General features: G+C 33.0%; 2 protein-coding genes across 5 annotated transcripts; both read right to left on the bottom strand.

Annotated features, from left to right (window-relative positions):
* Positions 1-2,216: 2,216 nt before the first annotated feature.
* On the bottom strand, positions 2,217-8,196 carry LOC120086726 (V-type proton ATPase catalytic subunit A). The gene is made up of 19 exons (XM_039043509.1): positions 7,893-8,196; positions 7,197-7,323; positions 6,913-6,968; positions 6,775-6,831; positions 6,573-6,684; positions 6,387-6,424; positions 6,188-6,289; positions 6,041-6,097; positions 5,875-5,946; positions 5,667-5,768; positions 5,386-5,581; positions 4,828-4,934; positions 3,873-4,067; positions 3,676-3,762; positions 3,476-3,580; positions 3,272-3,369; positions 3,082-3,160; positions 2,893-2,981; positions 2,217-2,588 (listed from the first exon to the last, which is right to left on the bottom strand). The coding sequence occupies exons 1-19, from the start codon at positions 7,968-7,970 to the stop codon at positions 2,474-2,476; spliced, it is 1,872 nt and encodes a 623-aa protein (XP_038899437.1). The 5' UTR covers positions 7,971-8,196; the 3' UTR covers positions 2,217-2,473.
* A 7,725-nt stretch (positions 8,197-15,921) lies between these two features.
* LOC120085822 lies at positions 15,922-24,698 on the bottom strand. Of its 4 annotated transcripts, none has more exons than XM_039042033.1 (14): positions 24,264-24,696; positions 23,870-24,187; positions 23,066-23,245; positions 22,345-22,480; positions 21,863-22,197; positions 20,768-20,894; positions 19,391-19,513; positions 19,184-19,228; positions 18,207-18,286; positions 17,634-17,723; positions 17,448-17,523; positions 17,079-17,132; positions 16,918-16,983; positions 15,922-16,308 (listed from the first exon to the last, which is right to left on the bottom strand). In XM_039042033.1, the coding sequence occupies exons 1-14, from the start codon at positions 24,629-24,631 to the stop codon at positions 16,132-16,134; spliced, it is 2,175 nt and encodes a 724-aa protein (XP_038897961.1). In that variant the 5' UTR covers positions 24,632-24,696; the 3' UTR covers positions 15,922-16,131. The 4 variants fall into 4 exon arrangements, 2 of the variants coding, with proteins under 2 accessions (XP_038897961.1, XP_038897959.1); XM_039042031.1 differs by having other exon boundaries at positions 17,448-17,537; positions 17,627-17,723; positions 24,264-24,695; XR_005484038.1 differs by lacking the exon at positions 15,922-16,308 and having other exon boundaries at positions 17,627-17,723; positions 24,264-24,698.
* Between the last annotated feature and the right edge of the window lie 842 nt (positions 24,699-25,540).

Raw genomic sequence — 25,540 nt, 5'->3', positions numbered from 1 at the left:
AATGGGAGTTTTGAGTGGATAAAAAATAGGTTTTAATAACCCATAGGTTAATGAAAGTATATTGATTTTTAGGGTTAGTTTTGAGGGGATAAAAATGGGAGTTTTGAGTGGGTAAAAAAGGGTTTTAATAACCCAATGGATAATAAATACCCACCCAACTCAATAACTTATACCCATTTATCAAACATCTCCTAAATGATGCAAAGGACACTTTTCAATCTGAGTATAAAATATACTAGTGGTCCAATTATTGACTTGCTACAAATTATGTTAAATCATGTATATACGTTTCTTTGGAAGACTGACCATAGTCCTAACTAGTATAGATTTATTCATTTGAAATCGAAGTTCAAATCTTCGTATATTTATTTTTGACGTAAAAGAAAAAATTATGTATACAATTGAGAATATGAAACCTAAAAAGATTCCAACGATCCAGGTTCTATTTTAAAATAAATAATCATATATACATTCCTTTGAGATCAAAAGTTTGTTCTCACATCTCTATAACGGTTGTGTTAACAATATAATAAATAAATTGTGGAATTTGGTTTTCTCCATGTGCAATTAATGCAACTTATCATCACCTCATTTTTGGTTGGTTTAATTCCATGTATCACTAGTTTGTCTCCTGCTTGGCTATTTACCAAATTAAGAGCCTATCCTTCTTTCTCATTCACCCATCCTAATTAAATCACAACTTCCACCCTAGCATCCTTCTTCAACAAATTGGTTGAATAGTTTTTTTTTTTTTTAGTACATTTGGTTGAATAATTAAGTTGCTTATTTTGTGATGCATATTCCAATACGATTAGTGCCTTTAAAGAACTCACGTATCACAAGCAACTATCATACTTCATAAATAAAAATTGGTCATGTGGACAAGCCTCAACTTTATTTTCTGGTTGTGTGGACAAATCTCAACTTTATATCTTTGAAAATAGGGTGAAAGAAAGAGATGAGAGAAGATGAGGAGTTTTAATTAAATAGATGAAGGAGACGAAAGAGTACTAATTACTCGCCAAAATACATTTTTTAAAGTTTATCAACTTGGTAACTATTTGATCATAAATTCTAAGTATTTAAAGATACATATATACATACATACATACATACTTAAATGTCTAAAACATGCAAAAAAAATTAAATTAAATTAAGGCCTCGTTTCATTTCTCTTTTTTGTTTTTTATTTTTAAAAATTAAGTCTATTTCCTCTCAATTTCTTAATCGAGTACATTTTTATCAAGTACAATGATCGAGTTCTTAATCAAATTCAAAAAACAAAAAAATAAATAAAATTTACCTTTTTTAGTTTTTAAATTTTAGTTTGATTTTTTAAACCATTGATAAAAAATAGATAAGGAAGAAATTTAGAAATACAAGTAATGTCTATAGACTTAATTTAAATAAAAAAATAAAAAGAACCAAATGATTACTAAAAGAGATCTAAAATTCAAAGGCTATTTAGACATTTTTAAAACTAAAATTAATAGTATAGTTGTAAATAGGAAAAATACATTTTTATTCATGAAGTTTAGCTTAGACAGCATTTGGGTCTGTGTGTTTCAAACCATTTTATCCCTAAAGTTTGATCTAAATGAATTAGATTAGTCCGTAGTTCGTTAGTTTTGACTTTAACTATAGTTAATTTATTAAGATTTGAGTTTTGACTTTAACTATAGTTAGTTTGTTAGGATTTGATGTAACTAGGAGGTTTACTTCTTTAATTAGCTTTAGTTAGTTTGTTAGTTTTGAACAAACTTAATCTTTCTCTATAAATAAAATCTCTTCCCTCATTTTGAGGAGAGATTCATTGATTCAAAATATTAAATTTTTGGTTTTACATCACATATATTAAATAATAATAGTAATAATCTAGAAGCCTACCATAAAAAGGGCAAGAGAAATTTACATAGCTGGGGACACGCACACCTGGAAACATTACTTTAATTTATCTAATGGTATAATTGAAGACGGAGAGCATATTTTCTTTAAAAGTGTGGAAAAGAGAATTCAATTCTCTTACGATAGGGAATTGATCCCACCCTAGTTTCTACCATAAAAACAAAAACAAAGAGAACGGAAATTCATCTTCCCAATTTCATATTACTTTCATTTGTCTTTTACTTTCATATTACTTTCATTTCTGTCTCTATCTACGGGGAGAAAGATGAAGGAACTACTAAACTAAAACATAAAGGTTATTAGACAAAAGAAACGGCCAAAAACAAACTCGGATCCATCTTATTGCACAGATATTGTAAGATTAAATAAGGGAATATAAGAATCTCAGTCCTGAACGCCAAATACGAACCCGGAAAGCTTGAGGGGGAAAATAATACACATTATTAAATAATAGCTAACCAAAAGTTGCGACTGCAACCCAAACCAACATAATACATCATCATAATATTCTACAAAATCAGAGGAAAAAACACCAAGACATGGCACAAAGTCGGCAAATCTTTTACATCTACCGTGTTTCGTCCTCGAGAGCACGGAAACCATTTGTCAGATCTTCATGTAGCTTTTTAAATTTTTCAATCAGAGCTGCTTCTCCTTCAGCCGGATCCTCAAACTTCTGAGACCTGCAAAATCCCCAAAAAAATTTATCACAACATAACCTCCATCCAACCAAATCGCGCGCAATTCATATTCACAAACAATCAACATTGCATTGTTATTGTTACTGGTTTATATTGGCACAAAACCAACCTTTTTAAGAATTTTAGTCTTTCTCATTTAGTTTCCAATTAGAAATCTTTTATTTAATCATCTTTAGGTGCTCTATAGTATTTATTCCTTTAGTTCATTTATTCAATGAAATGTTTCTTAGCTAAGAAAAAGAATAACAAACATTGAATTGCATTGTATTATAGTTTTTTCACTTACACCAGGCGATAGAACAGATCTCCCAACCGATGCTTAATCAAACTGTATGTTATCTTTTGGCCATCCATACCCGCTCCCCTCTCTACTGCCTGCAAACAATATCCAACTAAAGTTATGAACACGCAAGCCCTACCCTACAGCTACATCATATTTAAACAAGGACAGTTTGGTTAAGAAGTAACTAACTACCTGATTAGCCAAATTGTAGAAATGAATGATATTACGCATCATCCAGACCGACTTGTAGAAGGGGCAGAATTTATCATACCTGTCACACCCACAGCGATAATTTTTATACATAAAATTTAGAAAAATGTTTTTCCCTACCTACCATGGATTGGACTGAAGGGACCAGAACAAAGATGTAGCTAAGACTTACGGAGTAAATGCATTCTGAGCAAGATAGTCCTCCCTCAAAAGCTTTGCAGTCTCTAAGGTAATCTTATCTCCTTCGGCCAAGGCATCCTTCCCTACAAGCTGCCACAATTCAGAAATCAGAAAAGATTCCATGACGCCCATTTAAATAATCTAGTGTTTTTGTTATAAATAATGAAATTGACTGGAATAGTATCAACAGACATACTTGGACAATTTCATTGAGGTCATCTTCCCTCTGAAGAACTTCACGGGCCTTCGTCCTGATGTTAATAAAATCTGGATCAAACTTCTCGTAGAAAGACTCCAATGCCTAAAATAAAGGTGTAAAGAGATCCATTACTCAGTGCACTTGTCTGTGAAAGATACAAAAAGGCAAACACACTATTCAGAGCTCTGCTAACATACAGAAGAGTATTTTGAGTATGAAATTAGCCAGTTCACAGAAGGGAAGTGCTTCCTCTGGGCAAGCTTCTTATCTAGACCCCAGAAAACCTGCAAAGAATTTAAATAGTTATAATAATCACAGATAATAAAACATTGATTGGAGACACCTCCAATAAAATTAAAAGAACCAGATTAGAATAGTCTTGCGAAAAGTTCACCTGGACAATACTGAGGGTAGCAGATGTCACTGGATCAGAGAAATCTCCTCCAGGTGGAGAAACTGCACCAACAATGGTAACACTGCCAGTTCGTTCTGGCCCACCAAGACATTTCACTTTACCAGCACGCTCATAGAAAGAGGCTAAACGTGCAGCTAGGTAGGCAGGATATCCACTATCTGCTGGCATTTCTGCCTGAGAAATAAGCAAAGACAAGTCCAACAATTATAAGACAAGGAACACAATACAATAACACTTTCCTAAGACATGTACACTGGCATCCCGTGAGACACAACTTCAAGCCAGGAAACCTAGCTGAGGACCGCTGACCCTATAATGCTGGATATAAAAAACATACAAACAACTGCATACAGACATCTAGATGATGCTTAACTACAGTATAAGATTGTCTCAATAATTTCAGAGGCAATGTGAGCAAAGTGTAGTCTGGTTGCATATAGCAGAATAGAAACTGAAGGAGATGAGAAACATCCAGTTAAATATAAATAATTGAATGGATATGATGATCCTGAGTTTTCTTTTGCTATTTGAAGACATTGATTCATTTGGAACATTGTTTATCTACCTTTTTATTCCCTTTACATGCCTTAATACTAGACAACGGATCTTATTGGATATGCAATTTTCTTCTTTGGTTTGAGACATTGAATCTTATTGGATTCACAATTTGCTTTTATGGTTTCAGTTTCCATTAGATGTCATGTCTTATTTGGTCGTTTACTTTGTAATTCAACGTAACTATTCTGATTTAACAAGGAAATACTAAAGCACAAATAATCATAGAAATAAGTGTACATATATCAATTATACCACACATTGGTCCTTGTTACTTGAATAAAAATAATATTGAGATTAAAAAGGCTGGAAGTTAGGAAGTTCTAGTTGCTACTTATGAGAAGATGGACGTTGAAGAGAACAAGCTCCAGATATTTACCAGTCGTCCAGATATTTCCCGAAGTGCTTCTGCCCATCGAGATGTTGAATCTGCCATCATGCTTACATTGTATCCCATATCTCTGAAGTATTCGGCCAAAGTAATTCCTGCACACATTTATACATTATATATGGTAGATATCGATACCATAAAAATATGTCAACCAGGCTCCACAAAACTTGAAAGAAGCAAATGCAAAAGGGATAGAATAAACATACAATGAAAAAATCAATGTACATATCATTTGAAAGAGCATATAACTATTTACATGATGTACTTAATGCAATAAATTTGTCTGCCACAAATCTCAAAGAATGAGTTCAAAAGAACATAACAGGAAATACAATATTGTGTCAACATAAAATATAAATGATTTTTTTTATAAATTATAATAAAATGACAATCAAGATTCTTCGTAATAGCAGTGTCAAGGACAATAAGGACCAATGCAGGAAAATTGTACCAAGTAGATCAGAGTCAATAATTGTGGTTAACTTGCAGAAATCGATGGGAAAAGAGGAATGTTTGATCCTTTTTCAAGAAAAAGCACAATTTTACCAGTATAAATTGAAGCTTCACGAGCAGCCACCGGCATATTGGAAGTGTTAGCCACAAGAGTGGTACGCTTCATGACAGATTCTTCACGCCCATCAGGCAATGTCATTGTCAATTGAGGAAAATCCATGAGAACTTCAGCCATTTCATTTCCTCTCTCTCCACAACCAACATACACCACGGTGTCGGAATTTGAATACTGCATGAAAAATTCCACAACAATAGTAATTTTAAACACCAGAAAAGATCATGTCAAACCCTCACATATAAGACAAATAACTTACTTTAGAGAGAGCTTGACTAATGACTGTTTTTCCACAACCAAATGCTCCAGGAATGGCACATGTTCCACCAAGAACAGAAGGGAAGAGTGCATCAAGAACACGCTGCACATGAAAATCAAATACATAAATATAATAAATAAGTTATTAGAAAAACACAGTGTCTACAAGGAAAACAAATAATGGTAAAGCAACCAAATATCTTATTCACCTGCCCAGTCAAAAGAGGGGTATCAGCTGCAAGCTTTGACGCAACTGGTCTAGGAGTACGCACAGGCCAAGTCTACACATGGATAGACAAGATACACAGACAAACATGAGAACTTATCGAATTATAAAAATGTGAAGGAATCGAAAATAAGACATTAGTTGGAAACCTGAAGCATGGTAAATTGCTTTTTAACTCCTTGAAACTCGAGCTCTAAAACAGTATCCTGTGAAGAATAAGCTTTTGGATCAGAAATAAGCATCTATGGTGAATGAACAGATAATGAAAATGAAAAAGATAAAAAAAGATTTAGAACCTTCAATGAATATTGGCCAGGTGATGCAATATAGGTAATTTTCCCCATAGCATCAGGAGGAAGTGCAATATGGTGCTCCATTAGACTATTCTCAAAGACAGTCTGAATAAAAGAACTATCTATATTAGAATAGAACTTAGGAGCAACTTTAACATTGTCATTTCAAGGGATATTAATGAACAAAGATAGCAGAACTTACTGCATACAAGTCTCCACCTGTCAATAAGTCGCCCTCACCTGAAATTTTTTTCCTTTTTGTGAGATACAAATTTATTGCAATCTGACCAATATCATTTTTTATAGGAAACGATAACAATTTCATTGATATGATGTTTTTGATGATCAAACACATCTGCATAAAACAAATTGTACGATCATAACATACCTAGTTTTTTGGGTTGAAAATCCCAAGGTGTGTCTTTGTCCAGTGCCGGGACAGCGACACCACGAGGAATGTAGACATCTCCTGATCTCTTTGCAATTGTTTTCAATGGCCTCTACATTCTCAAAATTTAAGTTAAAAGAAGAAATCAAGAATAAGTGGATAGTAGAAATCTAAATACAACATGACGTGAAGTGACACAAACCTGAATGCCATCAAATATATTTCCCAGTATTCCAGGTCCTAACTCCACTGACAAAGGCTGATAGTTCACACCCCATTAATTCATAAAGATTCAAGAACTGAAGGGATAAATAGAATAACTATAAGAAGGAATGCTTACTTTATGAGTACGTAAAACAGGGTCATTCACCATCAAACCAGCTGTTTCCTCATAAACTTCAAAATAAAATAGGAAAGGTCTAATCAATTTACCGAGGCTTGTAGCATTTAACATCAACGATATAATATAATAACAATGGAACGATGAAATTGAGGGATGTTCTTCCGATAGCTTGTTAACATATTGGTCAAGTAGGAAGAAAGTGTGCCAATGGACCTTTGAACTTATTAAAAATGGGGATCAAGTTAGTAGAGATATATTGTCCCTATGGTCATGTAGCATACCCTGAATAGTGGCAGAATCTCCTTCTAGCCTAATGATTTCACCAATCAGATTATCATGACCAACACGAACCAATTCATACATGGCTGCACCTCCCATGCCATCTGCCACGACGACTGGTCCAGATACCTGGGAATGACATACGAGTTCACCATTCGTGAAATTGAAATCAGAATCAAACAAAAATTTAAAAAATTTACATATAAGATAAACCAGATAAAGAAATGAAACACGATGCATCTACGAGCACAGAACTAACCAAAATCGCAGTGATCATAATTTATTTCTTTTCGTACTGTGCAAACATTAATAATATCAGAGAAAGAAAAACAAATCAACTTGTAGAACTAGATAATGAGGACATGGACCCGGTAATATTCACTTTGCAACATCCAACAAAAACGATGAAATCACTCAACGTAATCCCAGTGCAGTTAAATTAAGATTAGAAAACCGGATCCATAAAATAAAATCAAATACAAATCTGAACAAAACGAAACGACAAAAATTGCACATCGAGACGGGAAGTGAAGTAGCGAAAAACAAAACATGGATTGGCATCTGAAGTATAGGGAGAATGCATATAAAATCAAGTTATGCTAATTGATTCACATGTAATATGATCAAGAAAACAATCAAAGCAGTCAAAATTAACAAAGAAGAACTGAAGATGAACAGATCGAGAAGTTGAGACGGACCTTCCGAACATATCCATACTCGCTTTCCTTCTCAGAGTCTTCAAAAGTGGTCAAACGAGCTCCATAGACGGACGGCATTGTGGAAGAGAATTGATCGGAAAGAAAGCAGATCGAATTGTTAGCAGGAGACAGGAAGGATCAAAATAAAGAAACAAAAATCGATCAAAACCCTGAAGTCCCGATCGAGCTGGAGATGGAGACGGAGATCGCGAGCGAGCGAGCGAGCGAGCAGGGCAGAGATGGAGGGAGGGAGAAGAGAGTGTGTACAAAGGAGAGTAGGAATTGTTGGTATTGAGAATCGCTTATGAATGAATTATGATATTGGAATGGATCGGCGATGATTCAGTGGGGGAGGGTGCATGCTAAGATGGTGAGGTATAAAAAACTTCTTATTTGACATTGCCAGCGTTGAGACGGATCACAACCCGTGAGATTCTGTTTTGCGGTCACCGACGTGGCTGCCCGTTCTCCACTTGGATTGGATATGCATATCGCACGAGTTTCTCCACCCGCCCGCCCCGACCCGATCTTTCTCTCTCTTTTTAAAACTTACTTTTTTTTCTCCGTTACAAAATATTTTTGCCCCTAAATTTCATAAAAATAACCCTTTTATTAAAATATATATATATATACGAATACTAATTTCATTTTCAAATTTTTTCATTTGATATCAAATTTTCACTAATAGTTTAAAAAACCAAGCCAAATTTTGAGAACTAAAAAAATTGTTTTTATTTTTTGAATTTGGCTGAGAATTCAACCATTGTACTTAATAAATATGCAAATCATTGTAAAAAATGTGGATGAAATATGCTTAATTTTAAACAACAAAAACCAAAAACCAAATGATTACCTAAGGAGGTCTTATTTATTAAAATTTGATTCATAACAATTTAGTTATATTTTTTTCAATTTTGTAACAATTTAGTTTATGAACTTTAGTATATAATAATTTTTTCCTTGTACTCTTGATTGATAACAATTTAGTTTTATTTTTTTCAATTTTATAGCAATGAACTTTAGTATATAAGAATATTTATACAAAAAAGAATCTCAATGAACTTTACACTAATTTCTACAATAAAAACTAAATTATTACAAACTTTAAAGTATAAGGGATAAAATGTTACATGGCAAAGATTAAAGACTAAATTGTTACAAATAAAAATAAAAATACATAGACTAAATCGTTACAAACCAAAGTTAAGGAACTAAATTGTTGCTTCTATGAAAGTTTGGGGATTAAATGTGGTTTTAAACCTACTTTCTATTTAGTCTCTATATTTCAAAATGTTACATTTTACTGTTGAGATTTAATTTATGGCAATAATGTCTATTAATTAATTTAAAATAATTATGATGTAAAATTGTAAAACTTAATTCATTATAGTTCCTTTAAATTAATTAATATGCATTAACGCTAACGACTGAAAATGAATATTTAGTACAAATTTGAGGTTGAAAGTATAAATGTTGAAATTTAGAGACCAAATTGAAACAAAACTCAAAATTCAAAAGTATTACATTGGAATCAAACTCAAAACTAATTAAAAATATAACATTTTGAAATGACCAAATAAGAAACTAGATTCAACATCTAAGGACTAAAAAGATATATTTTTTTAATAATTAATTGTTAATATTATGAATATTATAATAGAAAATAGATGTTCGTTGCTTAACATCCCAAAGGTCATGTGTCACCATTCATGTTGTCCATGTGGCATGTAGTTATTCATGTTTAATGTCCATGTATTGTCAGTTTGACTAGTGGCATTTGGTAGATCTTAAGAACATACCTACATTTGTGAGAATTTCACTTCCACTAATTTCCATATTATCCAATTTCATGATTTTGTTTAATTTATGTTTTAGTTATTTTATTTTATAATTTTAGTTTTATTTATTTATTATTAGTATATTATATTTTTCATATTTGTATTCCCGTTGTGCTTCTTAATTTTCATATCACGTTATTAGCACGAGTTCCTGTCATTTTCTCCGCTAAAGGTAGGTCCTAAACTTATGTCAGTTTTTCTCTCTTCGTTATAATTAATAAATTAAATGTTATTTTGCATATTTAGTACATATTAAATTTATAATATAAATATAATATTTTCTGACATTAATGATAATAATTTTTTGTCATGGGTGCTCAATGCCAAACTTTACCTGGATGTTATGAACTTGGGAGAAACAATTAAAGAATAAAATATGACATCCAGTCAGGACAAAGCAAAAGCTATGATTTTCCTTCGTCATCATGTCCACGAGAGATTGAAAATAGAATATCTTACAATAAAAGATCCTCGTATATTGTGGAGAAATTTAAAATAATGTATGATTATATAAAAAAAAAAAAAAAAACAGTTATTCTTCCTAAAGCTCGTTATGAGTGGATGCACTTGAGGCTACAAGATTTCAAATCAATAAGTGATTACAACTCTACATTATTTAAAATCAGATCAAAATTCTTGTTATGCGGAGAGAAAATTACTGATGTTGATATGTTAGAGAAGACATTTTCTATATTTCATGTCTCGAATATGCTCTTGCAGTAACAATATCAAGATAAAGATTTTAAATAACATTCTGAATTAATTTCATGTATTCTCGTGGTCAAATAAAATAACGAGTTATTGATGAAAAATCATGAATCTCGACCAATCGGAACAATACCATTCCCTGAAATAAATGCTGTGAATTTTAATAATAATTGTAGTCGAGGTCGTAATCGTGGCAGAGGAAGAAATGATTATTATTTTCGTGGTGGTCATTCTAATAATTTAAATTTCAAAATGACCACACAAAATGATGATCACAAAGGAAAAGCTTCACAAGATAAAAGTTCAAAGAGTGTTGAAAATAAATGTTTCCGATGCGGAATGACTGGGCATTGGTCACGTACCTATTGTACATAGAAACACTTAATAGTTGATCTCTATCAAGCCTCTATGAAGAAAAAAAGAAAAATGTGTAAGCAAATTTTGCATACCAGGATAATGACATATTTGACCCATTTCATATGACAAATTTGAATGTGGCAGACCTCTTTGAATCTCCCGAAGAGAAGATTGGCACAGTTGGTGACACATCAATTGTTTCTTTTGACTTTGAGAATATCTAAACTTAATGTTGTTGTTTTCTTTTATCTATCTTCATGTTTTTGTAGTAACTTTTGTATATTTTAAGTGTTGTTTTTCTTATTGTAATTATTTTCTTTTAATGAAGAAATGTGGATCATTTTCATATGTTGGGTATTTAAAAAATGAGCAAATAAGATCTATGTTTGGCGAACAGTGCAACTACACATACAATACTTACAAATAAAAAATACTTTTCCAAATTGACAATGCTGAAAGCAAAAGTAAATACAATATCAGGTTCTGCAAACTTGATCGAAGGTTTTAGAAAAACAAATATTATTTTGCCTAAAGGAATAAAAGTTACAATTGACAATGCATTGTTCTCTAGTCAATCAAAGAGAAAACTTCTAAGTTTTAAAGATATATGTTGCAATGGTTATCATATTGAGACTGATAGTAAGAATAATGTGGAATATCTATATATCATATCCATTGTCTCAAATGAAAAACTCATATTGGAAGAGTTGTCTGCTTTATGTTCTAGATTGTATTATACTCATATACGAGTAATTGAAACATATGCAACAATGAACCTGAAGTTTATGAATCCAAACATATTTACAATTTTGCACGACTGATTGGGTCATCCAGGATCTATAATGATAAGGAGAATTATTGATAATTCAAATGGACACTCATTGAAGTACCAGAGGATTCTTCAATCTAATGAATTATCATGTGATGCTTACTCTCAAGGAAAAATTGATAATTAGACTATCACCAGCTAAAGTGGGGATTGAATCACCTGCATTTTTAGAACAAATTCATGGTGATATATGTGGACCCATTAACCCACCAAGTGGACCATTTAGATATTTTATGGTATTAATAGATGCATCCAGCAGATGGTCACACGTATGCTTATTATCAAGTTGAAATCTTGCATTTGCAAGATTACTTGCTCAAATAATCATGTTAAGAGCACAATTTTCTGAGTATACAATTAAAATCATTCATCTTGATAATGGTGAATTTACATCTCAAACTTTTAATAATTATTATATGTCAATTGGGATAAGTGTTGAGCATCCCGTAGCTCATGTTCATACACAAATGTTTAGCAGAATCATTTATAAAACGTTTGTAATTAATTGCAAGACCATTACTTATGAGAGCTAAGCTTCCTTCATCTACATGGGGGCATGTTATTTTGCATGCAACGTCACTGTAATATATGTTCCAATTACTCCACCACAACGCACTAAGATGGGTCCTCAAATGAGGCTAGGAATATATGTTGGATATGATTCCCCATTGGTTATTAAATATCTTGAGCCTTTGAGGGGTGATGTATTTACTGCACAATTTGTTGATTATCATTTTAATTAGACAAAATTTCCAATATTAGGGGGAGGAATTAAGAAGCTGGAAAAAGAAATTACATGGAATGTATCGTTATTGTCTCATTTAGATCCACGTACAAATCAATGTGAACTTGGAGTTCAAAAAAGAATTCATTTGCAAAATATAGCAAATCAATTACCAGACGCATTTATAGATGCAAAAAAAGTAACTAAGTCATATATATCAGCTACATTCCATACAAAATTGATATCCCAACACAACAAGTTATCACTAATGAGTCTGGAACACGTCAGAAGCGTGGTAGACTATTGGATCCCAAAGATAAAAATCCTCGAAAATAAAAAATAATTAATAGTGAAAAAGACTTGGTTGAGGATGTAAATACTCATAAAGAAATTATTGACATAACTAGTGAGGAAGGTGAAACACCTAAAGATAATAATGAAATTTCAATAAACTATGTCACAATAGGAAAAAGATGGAATCGAACTAATATAATTATTGACAACATTTTTGCATATAATGTTGCTCTTGATGTTATATCTGAAAATGAGGATCATGAACCAAAATCTGTTGAAGAATGTCAACATTGAAAATATTGGCTTCAGTTTGAAGAAGCAATCGAGATAGAATTAAACTCACTTTCTAAACATCAGGTTTTTGGACCAATAGTCCGAACACCAGAAAGTGTTAAACCTATGGGATACAAATGGGTATTTGTAAAGAAAAGAAATGAAAATAATTAGGTCACAATATATAAAGTAAGACTAGTTACACAAGGTTTTTCACAAAGACCTGGTATTGATTTGGAGGAGACATTCTCCGGTGGTGGGTGCAATTACATTAAGATATTTAATTGGCTTGACTGTGTATAAAAGTATGGATATACATCTTATGAATGTAGTCACAACATATTTATATGGATCTCTTGATAATGATATTTATATGAGAATCCCATAAGAATTTAAGGTACCTGAAATACATACATCAAATTCCCAATAATGGTATTCAATAAAGTTACAGAGATCACTATATGGATTGAAACAACCAGTACGGATGTGGTACAATCACTTGAGTGGATATTTACGGAAAAAATGATATCAAAATAATTCAATATGTCCGTGTGTTTTTATAAAGAAATCACAATCAGGATTTGGTATTATAACTGTATATGTTGATGACTTGAATATAATTGGAACTCCTGAAGAGCTTTTAAATGCAATAGAATAGCTTAAGAAAGAATTTGAGATGAAAGATCTTGGGAAAACAAAATTTTGCCTTGGTTTGCAAATTGAGCATATAGCAAATGGAATATTTATTCATCAGTCAACTTATACAGAAAAAAATTTGAGAAGATTTTATATGGACAAAACACATCCATTAAATATTCTAATGGAAGTACGTTCATTAGATATAAAGAAAGATATATTTCGAACTCAAGAAGATAATGAAGAATTTCTTGGTCCTGAAGTATCATATCTTAGTGCAATTGGTGCACTTATGTATCTTGCTAATAGTACAAAACCAGATATTGCATTTTCAATAAATTTATTAGCTAGATATAGTTTTTCTCCTACAAAAAGACATTGGAACAGAATTAAGCATATACTACGTTATCTCCGAGGAACAATCAATATGAGTTTATTTTATTCAAATAAATCAAATTTTGATCTAGTTGGTTATGCAGATTATGGATATTTATCTAATTCACACAAAGCTAGATCTCAAATAGGTTATCTGTTCACATATGGAGGAACTGCTATATCATGGTCGGTGAAATAAACTATAACAGTCACTTCCTCAAATCATGCTTAAATTCTTGTAGTTCACGAGGCTAGTTGAGAATGTGTATGGCTAAGGTCAATGACTCAACACATTCGTAAAACGTGTGACTTGTCTTCTAATAAAAATCTTCCAACAATATTATACGAATACAACACAGCTTGCATAGCCCAAATCAAAGGATGATATATTAAAGGAGATAGAACAAAACATGTTTCACCGAGGAGAGTAAATATATTGTTTGAAAGATAACCTAGCAAACATATTTACAAAGGCATTACCAACCGTAACTTTTGAAACATTGGTGCACAATATTGGAATGTGGCGACTCAGAAATCTTAAGTGATGTTTTCACAAGGGGAGTAAATATATTGTATTTTTTTAGGAGTATGTATTATATGAAATATGTACTCTTTTTTCTTCAATAGGGTTTTTCCTAGTAAGGTTTTAACAAGGCATAATATATATATATATATATATATATAATAATATAATAATATATATTAATTATATTATATATATATATATATATATATATATATAAAGTATCTAAGAAGGAGTATTATGAATATTATAATAGAAAATAGATGCTCCATTGCTTAATGTCTCAAAGACCATGTGTCACCATTCATGTTGTCCATGCACCATATTATTATTCATACCTGGTGTCCATGTAAGTTCACATCCTACTTGTCACTTTACCGTGACATTTGGTGGATCTTAAGAACATACCTACGTTGGTGAAAGTTCTATTTCCACTAATTTCCATATTATCCAATTTCATGATTTTATTTAATTTATATTTGAGTTATTTTATTTTATAATTTTAGTATTTATTTATTTATTATTTTTATATAAAAATATTATTATATTATATTTTTTATATCCGTATTCCCGTGGTGTTCCTTAATTTTCATAACAGTTAAAAAATTTCATGGTCCAAAATCTAGATATTCGATCTATTTTTGAAAAATTCCACATGCTGGGGTGATTTTGGCCTACTTCTAATTTAAACACTTTTTAAAACAATATTTTATCTGAAAACATTCTTTCTACATAAAGAATGATTTTAATTAAAATCTTTATATTTCATTTTGTTACATTTCCTTAAGATTGATTTCAATAATAGAATGTTAGGTTACATTAAAACTAAAAATGATTCGACAAATTTAAGTTATCATAAAATGATCTATTGTCCATCACTTTTTCTATAATCAACTTTAAAGAGATTCTTTAAAAAAGTGTTGTTTTTTTAGAAAGATTTAAAAAAAAACGATTATAACCCCATAAAATTGTTTAACAAGTCATTTTTACTTGGTACCAAACACACAAGGAAAAAAAAGAACATTTTTTATTCTCTAAAATTAGAGTAGGGAGTTAATCCAAACAAACCGTCAAAAAGTTTATATTTGATGGGTAGAAAAAAATATATAAATCAACTTTTTATAAATATTTTAAAAAGAATAACCATCGTACTATATAGACACCATACTATACATTGAGTTATTTTTATTTTTATTTTGTAAAAAATATATTATTCATGAATGTTGAGTAACGTTATTTAAATATGTGATGGGTACCATACACTTACCAATGAAATTGTGTAACTATGACAATTACTTATTTGAAATTGTTAAAGCCACGTTTGTTCTGTTCAAATTTATTTCTAAATATACTTTTAATCATTCAATATCATCAAAATTGGTTTTGAATGATTAAAAAAATATTTAATAGTGATTTTGAAAATAACAAAAATGATTTTGATGTAAATAAAATACCCTGCAAAAAAGAAAGGATAGACAAAAGAATATATATATATATTTAAAATGAAAATAAAAGTCCCACAGGTATGGTATGGGTGCAGCTGCATACAACAATTATGCAGTTTCTATAGAATACAACTTTACCAAAAGGTATAAAGGGAAAAGTGGAGTAGAAAGCCAAACTGCATATTCTCATAGGAAAGAAATGTTGTGCCCACAGACTGTTCCCAAAGGCGTCAGTATTTAATTACATGATAAAGTTGAAGCAAGTAAGGTGTTCCAATATTGTCGAAGCGCCTCATAAGCCTTCCCACAGCCTACAGCCTGCACTCTAATTCTCCCATCTGCCTCTGCTTCTGTTTGAGTTACTAATCCCAATCGCGACAACGTTTCTATTGCATTATCTATTGCCATTTCAACCTGCATAGTTGTAGAAGTATTCACTTAAAAAGTTCCTTGAAATGCATGTTTAGTGGTGATCTAAAAAAGTTATCTTTTATCATATACAAAATTTATTTGAAATACATCTTTAATCACTTAAAATTAATTTAATATTTAATTTTAAACTTGTAAATATATTTTTCTCATCATTAAAATCGGTTCTAAATGATTAAAAGCATATGAAAAGTGATTTTAACTATTTTGGAGTCCCAAACATATCTCAAGTCCAAAGCACAACAACTTCTGGCTCTGTGTCTTTCAAATGAAGCCTGCGCCTTAGCGTTTGTGGTGTATGCTTTAGGTTTAGATTTCCTACTTTTTCTAAACAAAAATTTTAATTTTAATAAGAGGAAACTTTCTATCTCAAATAAAGCGCTCTATTTTCTTTTAATTTTTTATCTTCCTAATCATCGTACTATTTTCTTTCCATACTAAAATTGTATTCACATTTTTCTATTGTGCACCAAATTTTAAATCTCAAAAGACTATTGTGCACTAAAACGTCTTTAGAGAACACGGGTACTTCTCAATTAGGGTCAAACAACAAACAAATACTCTCACTCCCATTTATCATCCTAATCTGCTTACCTTCACTTTTAAAACCTCGTACAGAAATCTTTCACATTTGTCCCCTATGCTTTTGCCACATCTTGCCTGCAATTTAAAAGACATTCATTCTTCCGTCAACCACATCAGCTTGCCTATGTAAACATATAAAAATCTACGTCTACACAAGGAAAGGAAGACACCTCTCCATTTTCTTCTTTGAGTAGTATTGCATAGGCCAAGATAGCTTCTTTGTACTGCACCAGAAAATGAATGTTAGCCAAAGCACCTCAAGGAGGAAATATATTCACATCATTTCACCTTTATAATAGCACTCCCCACCCATACGGACTGCAATTTTGGACTCGCGCATTATTAATAATGCGAAACTAGTTTGTGAGGGGTGAAAGAAACCCCACTTTTGAAGCTCACCCTTCTGTAATTCTGTTCTGTCAAATATTACAACCCTAGCGGTAGCTAAGACTTTACTTCTTCCATTTTTGTATATTCAAAATTGATTTCATAATGCAGGCACCTCAGAAAATTGTAAAACAATTGCAAATAAAACTCACTTGCTGTTGTTCTGAAGCATCCAACAGAAAATGAACTGACCCGAAACCACTGGCTATAGTTTTCTCATACAGTGTCCTGTTAACCAATAACTGTTTAAATCTTTTGATTAGAAAAGCATCGGTCAACCATCAAATGCTTGCAGAATAATGACACGTGAGCATCAATAAAATTGACTCACTTGATACCTATCCCAGGTTTGTTTGTAACCCAAAACAACTCGGGTGATGTAGATGACAAGAGCACTGAAAGCAACCACATCAAGAACAATTGCTGACCTATGGCAGACACAGGCGCAAGAGAAAAAAGTCAAACATTGCAAAACCAGAAGAAATAATAATTATTCTTTAGGTTTCAAATAAGTGACATGCACAAGTATACATAAAAAAGAAATGTTCTCTTTATTGAGGTTACAACCTCAATATAATATTTAATTAGAAAGTCATCTTATATGCATACCTCCAGAAGTCAATTTAACCAATTTATTCAATAATTCCAGTTAATATTATAATATCAAGTAATAGAAGCATAGAACCCATCTAAAACAATATTTAATCATCCGTAAGCTTACCTTCTAGGTTTCACGAAGTACCAAACTTGAAGGCCAAGTAGAATTAAATGCAACAATCGATGTACCACTAAATTTAGATGATATTCGTGTAGCATACATTAACATTCATCGCATGTATAGGCATGTAAACTGCATAGAAGCATATACTCCAAAAAAGAAAGGGGAAAAAAATGTTTAAGACGAAGCATACGGTGAGGACAAGACGTTCTCAAACTTGTAATTAATGAAGAAAGCCAGAAGTCCCAATATTGTCGCAGCATCCAAGCGTAGCTACAATTTGGAGGCATTAGATATAGAGATTAGGTCAAAAATTATAGTACGAACCATTATAATTTTATAGAATCCAACTAATATTAACTTTACAGATGATCAAACAAATAGGTGACTGAGCACAAAACTTAATTCATAATTAAGACTCAACTTATTTCATATGGGTTTATATTGCTCAATAAAACAAAAAGTCAGTTGGTAGGCAGCGATGTAAACTACATCAGTATGTGAACAATGATCATTGATAAAACTACAGATAAAACAAAACCATTCCTCCTATAATAAACGCTACTTATGCTGGCTTTCATAGAGTCCCTTGGGAAAGAAAGCCTTTGACCATGATCATTCTTGGATATGCACTCATAACAAGTTGCTTGTTTATTTGTGTCTATTAACCTCATTACAGAGCATGGGGCTCTAAACAATTTCATCCAGATTAGAGAAGCAAGACCAGAGGGAAAAATAGAAGTTTTGTTAATCCTTGCATGCCAATAGCCAACAAATCAACTCACTAAATTAGCTGTAATGACACAGGTTACTAGGAGATCATTCATCTCATACTCATTTTCCTAATTGCTACTTGCCACTCAGTCACCTGGCATCTTAACTAAGACATTTTTTCCAACCCTAATATCAATTATAAATAGTCATTACCCATATCAACAGATAATATTTCTCTCTTCCATGCATTAGACACCAGCAAAACCATCTCATGCTCATTATAAATATCATATAATGAAATGAAAAACACGAGAATAAAAGTTTTAAGCTGATAAAATGACAATTACAAAAGAACCATGCATTGACATCCTACACACTCTTCAACTCTAATGCACATGGATATCAATTCAAACAATTCTAAAAAATGCATTTGAGAAAATCAAATCCAGGCCATACCGCATCTATAATTCGAAACGATAGTTTCTTGTCAGGAAAGATCACCTACATGTCATTTTAACCAAGATTGAAATTAATGAGTAAAAATAAGAAGAGATGTCTCAAATAAGAAATGCAAGATAGGTGCTATATAAAGCAAGGGAAGATAAATTGCATGAAAAGAAAAATGAAAACATTAACAGACATCGAAGTGTGAGAAGTATATACTGGTAAGTCTGGAATAGGAATTTTCTCATAGATCTTTAACTGCAATAATGGAACCTCAGTCTTATCTCCACTATTCCCTCCATCTTTGGTGTAAAGTAAAATCAATTCTTGGAAAGCTGGCTCCTAATTCACAAGCAAACAGCAAGTTATAAAGTTGTTTGAGATTAACAACCACAGGACATGAAAGAATATACAATTGAAAGTTCTCAACGGAAGCATGGTTTATTATTTTTTTAAAAAACAAGAATAATTAAAAAGATAACTGAAATTTTAACATAGGACCAATGACGGTCAACAAACTGCAAATAGTGCATTGCAATTACACACCAGAACATTACAAATTACGAAGAAATATGTTATTCACTTGAAAAGAACATGACCAAAATAATCGAACAACTTTCACCAGCTAAGAAACAACAATGAAGCATGATCAAGATAAGCATAAATGTCGGGAAAATGTTAGATTGATTCCACCTCCTTGCACCTTCATTTTCAGATATTTCCATGATATCAGATTCAAAAAAGAAAGGGAAAAAAAAAAGAGGTGGTGATTAGTAACCGTAGAGTAAAGATACGTGTGATTGGGATTTGGGGCTTAGGAGGATTCCTTTCTATAGAGATATTAAAAGTTTCCAACTTAGAAACAAGATTGGTGCAGCAAGCATTAGTTTGTCAGATAAAAAGTTCTTTGACAACTTGAAATTTTGGGGATTCCTATTTAAAGTCCCTAATTTCAACCTTTCCTCTATTCTGAAAAAGTTAAAGACCCTCTTGGTCAATTAGATATAGGAAGGAATAACACCCAAAAAGTGACGGATATTGGAGATAGAATCCCAAGTGATGGATGAAAAACTCTGACTAGTACATCTTCCAAAATACCTCCTGTTTCTGTCTAATTGAAGCAGAATATTAAGACCACTGTATTACATTGCCCTTTTGTTGCTGAGCTTTTTTTTTTCTTACCTTTGGCCTCCTCAATATCATAGATATTTTGCTCCATGAAGCCCTCACGCATAGGTGGTTGAAAGATAAAGCAAAAGTATTGTAGAATTATGCAGTTAGAGCTTTTATGTGGTCTTGTTGGCTTGAAAGAAACAAAGAGAGGCCTTTTGAAGCCTTCTCCTTGAGCTGAAGCTCCCTTCACAAAAGGTTCTTTCGTAATATCAGTAATTTTTTTCCTTCATTATTAATTTGAATTGGAAAGACTTCGAGCAATAGTTGCTCCTGGTGGAGATTCTTTTTCCTTAACCTGTAGGTTATTTATTAACATTCTCCATCTACATCAATGTTCGGGTGAATCCATTTTATTCCAACAGCTCAACTCGGCTAATGGGAAGGGAGGCACTTAGAAATTTGAAAGGAGCAAATAAAGAATACCTGGAGCACTGATTGAGAGAGGAGGATTGAAATGGACGTTTTCAACCGTTTCCAAATATCACTCCCACAACTTTTCATTGCAGGCCTCCATATATCACTGAGTGATATTCGTGATATGAAGATAGGCCTGGATTAAAAAGAATTGTATTGCAAAGTTATTCAAGGGGAAAACTACTAAAGTAACTACTAGAGTCAAAAAAGACTTCCAGAGAGGAAGAGACCAAAAAGAATTGTACACAGCTAATTAGCGTAGTATCTTCTTTATTTCAATATTTCAAAGTAACAGCTAAGGTTGCAACAATCTCAAATGAATGTCAGCATGAAATCTGTTACATGCCCATAAAGGTGAATTGGTGCTCTTAACACATTATCATATTGGGCTAAAGTGAACACGGGACCGATAAGCAGCATCCAACAGCATTTAAACAAAAATTGGTGGTTAAGTGTAACCAATAATATTATCAACAATAAATGACTCATACAGCTAAGAGACTAGTAACAGACATCATAAACATCAACCATCCCAAATAAAATCATGGCAATATCTACTCACTAATACATTTGAGATTAAAAGACAAGTACTCCTTACGAATATTAGTAAGTAAATAATAAGAATATTAGAAAAGGATGTTATATGGGCATATTTTTCATTGAATATTAGTTTACTAGATATTTGGCAAATAAGGGTTCAAAGTACAGTGGGTAAGAGGGGTAAAAGTAAAGAGAATTTGGAGGGTAGTCATTACAGGAGAATCCACCTCTTTAAGTGGTTGAATATTAGGCTAAAAGTTAGAGAGAGAGAGAGAGAGAGAGAGAGAAAGAGAGAAATTGTTGAATATTATAAAATTTCCTTTTATGTCATAATGAGACCAAGTTCTAAAAGAAGGTGATAAAATCTGACTAGAAACAGGCCATGAGCACATTGTCAACAAGCACTTTAAGCAACATTGCCAAAAAGGCAAATAAATAAATCAAAACAAAATAAATAAGCTAGTAAGCTATCAGTCATTCTACCATGGCTAGTTAACTTGAAATTTCTTTCTTATGTAACGAAATTGGAGCAAAAACTAGAAAGGAGAACTAGAATGGTCAAACCTTAAATAAGGTTCAAAACCTTTACTGTCATCAGTAAGCTTGAATGGCTGTTCTGGCATAGGAGGAAGAAGCCCTATCCATGTAAGCAGCCTCCTTAAGAGTCTTCCACGAGGTCCGGTGGAAGAAAGAATTCCTTCGTAACGAGAAACTGCATTCTGAGCTGCCAGCCAGATTGGAAGGTCATTATCCGAAATCTGATTGTCTCTCAGTAGATCATCAGAACCGTCTTCATCATAACGAAATAATTGCTGTGATATAGGAAGTTCCCTCACCCAAAGCCTCAACCTCTTAACCCGTTCTTGTATTTCTTGCATCTGTGGAGCACCAAGAACGACCTGTTGATAAGAAAAAAGGAAACGTGACAAAAATGACAACAAATGATGCTATTGCTGGAAATTCAACATAGTTACAGAAGTATTGACACATTAGATGTTTAAGAAAAGGGGATCAAAGTTGGCAACCAATATCCAAAAATGGTCAACCTCAGCAAACCAAGTACCAAGTCTCCCCAGTGGTTTTGAGATTATGGAAAAGAGTCCACGTAGAAGTCTAGACTGTATATAATCTAGTTTATCAACAATTAATAGGCCTCTCTGCCTCTCAGTTGCATATCCTCGCCTGTTAAGAAAACAATCGCAATTGGAACCTGCCCAATGTTGGAACAGGAAAATATATGCTGAAACCATATATAATTGACTAGGACATTGCTTCAACAAATTAGATGAGAAGCAGTGATATATCCAACCGCCATATTTTCATAACAAATAGCCATGTAGGGTATTGATACTAATACTAATGCCCAACCAACTGGCCAAGTATTCTTTTATAGTCTACATGCATTTCTTTTTTTTTTTTTGGGAAAAATACTTTGAAAAAATTCCTAAAAAAAGGAAAAAGTGTGAGATGGGATAGAATTATCAGATATAGGCATGTCATGTGTACTGTTTTAAAAAACAACAATCAAGAAGTTAGAAAAATACCCGGCACTCCTGACTTCTAATCATGGATCCAGATAAAACGTGATTATTGTATCACATCATGTTTAAATATCAGGAATAAACAAAGCCAAGCAAATACAATAAATAAACTCGCTAGAAAAGGCATAATTTTTTAAGAACTTAGAACGTATAAGATGCCTAAGATAAACAATAAGTATTATGTCTCAAACTTTACAAAGAAAATAGAAATAGTCTATTGCAGAACCTGAAAATAATTGCATTAGATTCAGATGCCCTCTTCCAGTCAACGTATATTGGCAATGTAAGCAGATAGTCTGTATTCAATGCTGATGTCAAGACCAGGTCCATGGCTGAGAGTTCTTCAAATTGAGCATTTTTAAGAAGTTTCATAAAAGAACGCTGGAAACGAGTGGCAACTGCTACTCTAACAAAAATACACAAGAGGGAAATATTTCATTCAGATCCAGGTTGAAACTGTCTAGCTGTAGAAAAAGGAGAGAATATACAACCACATGAGCATTACACAAATTATCTTACATTTTATTTTAAAGACTAAAACTCTAAATTGTCCCTAGCTAAATTCACTTGAGCTACATGAGTACAGGAATGATTAATTTCATCAGAATAGCTTTTCATTTTAAATATCTGATGTATGATATGACGTCAGAGTCACAAACATGAAACATGAACTCGAGAAAGATGGTATATCCTACAGGGATTGCATAGGCCGATTCATGCAAGTTGTTATAACTTGGCCCATCTGAGCATTAGAACATCAACAACCATAAAGGGAATCCACGAGTACAAATCTCGCCTTCTATTTGTCCATTGAGTGAAAGTGCACTCATTTCATTTTTAATTGCAAATAGCGGCAGTATGCAAAGGTTTCATGCAGTATCCTTATGAAATGAATAAAGAACTATAGAGATCAACTTAATTGAAGTTTTTAGGTTGTTTTAATCATAGACACATGCATGATTGATCTTTGTATGTTTATTTACTTCTACTGGAAAAACGATGCAAAGAAATACAAGACTCCAAAACCTACGAAGACTCCCTGTTGATGTAACTATTTATGCCACGCTTCGGAGAACTCAAGAGATTACGGAAGTCCAGACTATATCCGAAAGGCATCGAACTGCTAACTCCAATCTTCTGCACCAGGTCCTCCATGCTTTCAATCCCAGTTATGGCATCTTTGGCCGTGATAGACTCCTCTGTCTCATTAGAAACGAGCTGACCATCAGTATTAGTAGAAACCTCTCCAGAGGCATCCTCGTTTTCCATCGACTGAGTAAGGGAATAATCATTCCGCATTTCTTCCAAAGTTTTCTTGTGTTCAGCGTGAAGAATAGAGTCCAAGCACCTGCAAAATCGGTCAAGTGAGTTTGTTTTGTTCTATTTTCGGGAGGGAAATGGAGAGAGCGAGTGATGGAACTAACGAGGAGATGAGCAAAAAATGTTGAGCGTCGTGATGATCATCGCCATGGTTGGAGTTGAAGAAGGTCGAAACAATGGCATCCAACAATTGGGCTTTAGAAACTGGAATGTGTTTGTGTCTAGGCACGGGAATTCTAGAAATGTCCTTATCTTGGTGATCATCGTCGGCCACGTTGCCGTTGTTGTTCTGCCACTGGTTGAATGTGGAAGCCTCCGCTGCAATGGATTCCAAGGGCTGAGTGGACATGTCGGGAAAACCAGTGAGGGAAGGGGAAGAGGGAAGAGGAAGACATTGACGACGAGCCTGGGGAATTGGGGAAAAGAAGCGTGATGAACTGCGGAGGCCTGTGGGAAGTTGCAACGACAGCATCGTGCCCGACTGAACTTCACTTCACTGCCCACAACCCCGCCTCTATCGTATGGGATAAGGAGGGCGCAAACACCAATAATATCTCAGCTCCCTGACCCGTGGTCAAACCAACTAATCGAGGTTAATACTTTGACATTTGTAATTTGTAGGGGTGTTCAAAAATCCGGTATCCCGATCAATCTCGACTACCTAATTCTTGGGTTGGGTTAAGTTAAAAATGTTAAAAAATATTAAATTCGGATTGGGTCTCGGGTTACTACATTTCAAAGTCGGGGACCCGACCCGACCCGAACATATATATATATAAGTTAAAAAACAGTCAAATTAAAAAAAAAAAAAATCGGTGACCCAACCCGGAAATTTTGGGTTGGGTTAGGTTGGGTTGGGTTGACCCTTCAAAAAAGAACTAATAGAGCCAACCAGAATTTTTTTGTTGGTCCACAAAAATTTTCCGACCCGGTCCAACCCATACTATGTACACCCCTAGTAATTTGTGTTGAAAATACTGGTTAATAGAATAATTAGCTTGTAATTAATTATTTTCTCTCATGTAATTCTGCCCGTATATAGGCTTATTCTCATTAATAAAGTGATAGGAGTCTTATCTAATATAGTGATGACTCTATTTGTAGTTGTATTGAGTTCCATATTATTCATCTTGTGGCAAATATTATTGGGTTCGGTGATTGAAAGGGACCACTGTCTGTTATAATTATGGACAAAGTGATTGTTATAGGGAAAAACGTCCACACTGTTACATGGGGTGTTATGCAAAAGAATGATTTGCTGTATGGGATATTTGTGGGTTGGGTTCTTGTGTGTTGTGTTGTTTTCTTCACTATGTGGATTTGTTAGCATTAATGACATAGTGGTGTGGTTTAATATCTCGAGGTATCCAGAAGTGGATGT

This window comes from Benincasa hispida, chromosome 9 (genome assembly GCF_009727055.1).
Source record: "Benincasa hispida cultivar B227 chromosome 9, ASM972705v1, whole genome shotgun sequence".
Classification (NCBI taxonomy): domain Eukaryota; kingdom Viridiplantae; phylum Streptophyta; class Magnoliopsida; order Cucurbitales; family Cucurbitaceae; genus Benincasa; species Benincasa hispida.
Note: the sequence above shows the minus strand (reverse complement) of the source record. Positions and strands in the feature narration are given on the sequence as shown.